Genomic DNA, 4,010 nt, shown 5'->3' with positions numbered 1-4,010 from the left:
CAATTGATGGTTAGGCTATAAGTCTATGGGGCCCATTAGACCATTATTTAGCCAAAGAGGCATCAGGCTGGTCAAATGTAACCCCCTCTTAGGCCATCTCCAATAAAGAGCGCTAAAGGTCCAAAAGCCAAAAAATGACCTGATTTGCCAAAAAACTTATCTCCAACCGAAGGCTGAGCTATAATTCTATGAAGCCTACTAAGCCATTATTTGGTCAAATGGGCATTAGGCTAGCCAAATGTAACCACCCCACCCCACCCCACCCCCCCTCTCTTAACCCTTTTTTTGCCATAAATTCAAAGGATAAGCTTAAAAATAGCAAATTATTGAAAGGGCTATGTTTAGCCTCTTTAGTTGGAGATGATATATGAGTATGACCTAACAATGTTCATTTAAAAATACTATTTTGGCAGGCTATAATTCTAGACCGGGGGGGCTATATTTAGCCATTTTGGTTAGAGATGGCCTTAGCCTTTTTTCTGGGGCCCAGCTTCTCAGTTACAATAATCGATTTAAATTCAACGACTAGATTTGGAAATATCCAAAGGTAGTTTAATTAAATTAACCATAAATTTAAAGCATAAACTTAAAAATAGCAAATTATTGAGGGGCCCTTTGGTTGGAGATGGTATATGAGTATGGTCTGACAATGTTCATTTAAAAATAATATTTTGGTGGGCTGTGATGGTCGAGAACGGAAAAGAAAGAAAGATGATGCTTTTCATTTTGCGAAGGATTTTAGTAATAAAGGGTATTAGTAGGGGTGTGCATGGGTTGGGTCAGGCCACGCCCAAAATTAGAGAAATCGGACTAGACCTATTTGAAAACTGTACGGGACAGCCCGAATCAGGTAATAAAAAAAATAGGATCTGAACCTAACCCGGCCCATTTGAAACGGGCTGGTTCTTATGGGTCCACAGTCCAATTTGGGTTTTTATTTTTTATTTTTTTATTTACATTTTTGTACAGATTGCAGAAACTAGAGGTCTGTGACTCTGTACTGTGTTGTTATGCTAAATGGACGAAATGAATAACCTGTTCCTTCCTTGCCAGTCGATCTCAAGTCAAATTTTGTACAAATTTTGAACAAGCATAGAAATAGAAAAGTTATGTTTAATTTTCTCTCTTTTCTCAAATAATTTATTTTCTTGTTGTATTAGTATTATAACTTCTTATAACTTCTATTTTACAAAATTTGTTTCATATTTTTTTTAAATTCTATTTTTTTCATATAACTTCTATTTTACAAAATTTGGTTCATATTTTTTTTAAATTCTTTTTTTTCCTATAACTTCTATTTTACAAAATTTGGTTCAAATCCAACAGCTAGCTGACATCACTTAGCTGTTGGATTTGAATTTAAGTTGTATTTTTTAAATAATAAATTATGTATGATCCTTTTACTCTCGATTAGAAATGAAGGCAAATATAACCATGTACTATTTATTAAAATATTAACATATTTGAGTACCAAAGGTTAAAACGAGCTATCTGCTAGCCCTCTAGAGATGGCCTAAGGTCCCCGAACTCGTCCGAGTCCCATTAACTCTGCTCGCGGCTTAGAGTCGCCGATGGCGGCAGCAGCAGCCGCAGCTTCACCCTGCATCTTCTGCCAGATCGCTGGAAAGCCCACCTCTACCACTCTCCTCCACACTGTCTGCTTGCTCTCTCTTTACGCATTTCATTTTCCCTTCCACTCAGTTTGGTTGCTCAGAAAGTTGAGCTGCCAAACGGGCTTTATCCCCTTCCGATTTTCTCAGCAACCAAACGTTGCTCTCCGTAATATGTCGATCTTGTTGCTGTAATTCAGTAATTGGTCAACTAGGGTTTTCTTGCAGGATGAAAAGGTCGTTGCTTTTCAAGACATCAACCCGGCTGCTGTAAGGTACTGATAGAATGTAATTTCTCGAATTTTTATTCATCAATTTTACCATTTTAATTGAATTTTAAGTCATTTTCCAATGTAATCCTGTGTAGGCATTACTTGGTTGTTCCAGTGGATCACATTCCAAGTGTTAAGGATCTTCAGAGGAGACCTGAAGACTACTCTTTGGGTAATCTAATCTCAATCTGTTGGTATATTTGGATTAAAATCATATATGATTGAACCAATGTGTGACTTTTCTTCTTATTTCGTAATTTCTTAGCCACTTTTGTTGTTGATACGCTTCGTGATTATTTTCTCCATTGTTTTCGTTGTTATACAGTAAGTCACTTGTTAGAAGTGGGGAAAAAGCTAATACAACGAGATGCACCGCAATGCCATCAGTACAGGTATTGCCTTTGTGATTCAGGTTTTTTCATAGTATTATTTTCGGGGTTGTAATTGCGTGCACAAATAGATTGATCTTGAGAAGCTACGTCGTGTAAATTTGTGTTAAGATTTGTTTCACGTCAGTATGCTTTCCAAATTAGTTACACACCGCATTTTCGGCATGCCTAACAAATTGCTTAATGCAGAAATGAGCTGAAAGAAAACAGAACAATCGATTCGTTTTCTAAAGTATTTATATGCATCTAAACGATGATGTTATGAGATAATTGATGCCCCTTTGTTCTAATATCATGTCAGTCAAACAGATTGCGTAATGCAGAAATGATCTGGTGAAGAATGTGAATGTTAGTTAATTATGTAATTTGGTGTATCCCTGACCAATTTGGCCCTTTACGGCTTCTTTGGAAGTGGGCCTTGTTCTCAAAATCCCCGCCTAGCGCCGCCTAGGTGCTAGGTGCTGACCACCGCCCTGATTAATCCAAGGCGTTTGAAATTAAGAAAGGGTGCCTAGACCTACTTAGGCGCCCGCTCCTGCCTAGGCACCCGTCTAGGTCGTGACTCTCACTTAGACAAAAAATAGATAACTTTCATTTTACATTTTATTTTTTTAATAAAAGACGTTGAATAATTAGATGAACACACATTATATGTTTGTTCAATGTTTTTATTATGTTCTAATATATGATAATGTGTCATTCTATTTTACAATGTATGTATTCCAATATTTTTTTAAGTATAAACAGACACTTATTTACACAATATATAATAAATTTACCTACATCCGCCTAGTTCGCCTAGGCCCCAGTTCGCCGCCAGACTAGCGCCAAGTGTCTTTTAGAACCTTGGAAGTGGGTCTTTCTGTAAATGAGTTTGTGGGATTGCTTGTGAATCCTTAAATGAGTATACAATAGTTGAACATTTGAACTTGAATTAGAACAAGCATGCGCGCATCATTATTTGGAAATGATTGGGTCAAAATAATAGGATTTTATTTCAATAATAAAAGAGTTTTGATTATGATTTTCGACTTCCCTTTTGACAGATTTGGATTTCATCAGCCTCCATTGAACTCCGTTAACCATCTTCATCTACATTGTTTCGCACTACCTTACACACCCAGGCAAGCTATTTGGGGTTTTCACAGTTGTTTTGTACCTCGGGGATTTCTCTTACATGATTACATCCTGCTTGTTCATTGAACTGACATGCCTACTTATACTTGAACAGATGGAAGTGTATAAAGTATTTGTCTGTGGGATCAATTGGATTTGTTGAAGCTGAAAAGCTGCTGGGCAAGATCAAGCCTTTGCCACCAGGTATTTCAAAAGCTTGATGTGCATCGTAAGTAGTAGTTGAAACTTGAACACGACTACGTTGGCTTTCTGTAAAATTACGCCTGATGAATTATGTATCGTCGATTGTTCTTAGTCTTATGGTCTGCTTTTCTTCAGTGATGCTTTTGTTTCAGTTTTTTGGTGCAGTGTACAAATTACTGTACATGCTCATAAGAAATACTAAGATATAGAAAGATCCAACAGCAGCAATTTCTGGTGTATGAACTTAGTTGGTAATCTCCCTTAGCGGACATCATACCACATTTGTTTATGGGTTTTTAAGGTAGGTCCTTGAAGCGATACGATCTCTACTTGTGTCAGTGCGAGGGCGGGATAAACAAGCTCGTGAAGCTGAACGTGGCAGGGTATGCCTGCATTGTTAGCTTATAAAACGCCCTTTG

General features: G+C 37.3%; 1 protein-coding gene across 1 annotated transcript; it reads left to right on the top strand.

Annotated features, from left to right (window-relative positions):
• The first annotated feature begins 1,494 nt into the window (after positions 1 to 1,494).
• LOC125480592 (bifunctional adenosine 5'-phosphosulfate phosphorylase/adenylylsulfatase HINT4-like) lies at positions 1,495 to 3,704 on the top strand. The gene is made up of 6 exons (XM_048591593.1): positions 1,495 to 1,655; positions 1,839 to 1,885; positions 1,978 to 2,054; positions 2,208 to 2,274; positions 3,318 to 3,395; positions 3,503 to 3,704. Exons 1-6 carry the CDS (start codon positions 1,572 to 1,574, stop codon positions 3,606 to 3,608), a joined length of 459 nt encoding a protein of 152 aa, XP_048447550.1. The 5' UTR covers positions 1,495 to 1,571; the 3' UTR covers positions 3,609 to 3,704.
• The last annotated feature ends 306 nt before the right edge of the window (positions 3,705 to 4,010 follow it).

This window comes from the organism of the source record quoted next, unplaced genomic scaffold, assembly GCF_019419815.1.
Source record: "Pyrus x bretschneideri cultivar Hongxiangsu unplaced genomic scaffold, Pyrus_bretschneideri_v1 Contig34, whole genome shotgun sequence".
Lineage (NCBI taxonomy): Eukaryota > Viridiplantae > Streptophyta > Magnoliopsida > Rosales > Rosaceae > Pyrus > Pyrus x bretschneideri.
Note: the sequence above shows the minus strand (reverse complement) of the source record. Positions and strands in the feature narration are given on the sequence as shown.

Excerpts from the sequence above, each read along its gene's own strand:
- LOC125480592 (XM_048591593.1), top strand. The coding sequence starts at position 1,572 with ATGGCGGCAGCAGCAGCCGCAGCTTCACCCTGCATCTTCTGCCAGATC. Across the intron at positions 1,886-1,977 it reads ATCAACCCGGCTGCTGTAAG|GCATTACTTGGTTGTTCCAG; the intron begins GTACTGATAGAA and ends AATCCTGTGTAG. Across the intron at positions 2,055-2,207 it reads ACCTGAAGACTACTCTTTGG|TAAGTCACTTGTTAGAAGTG; the intron begins GTAATCTAATCT and ends GTTGTTATACAG.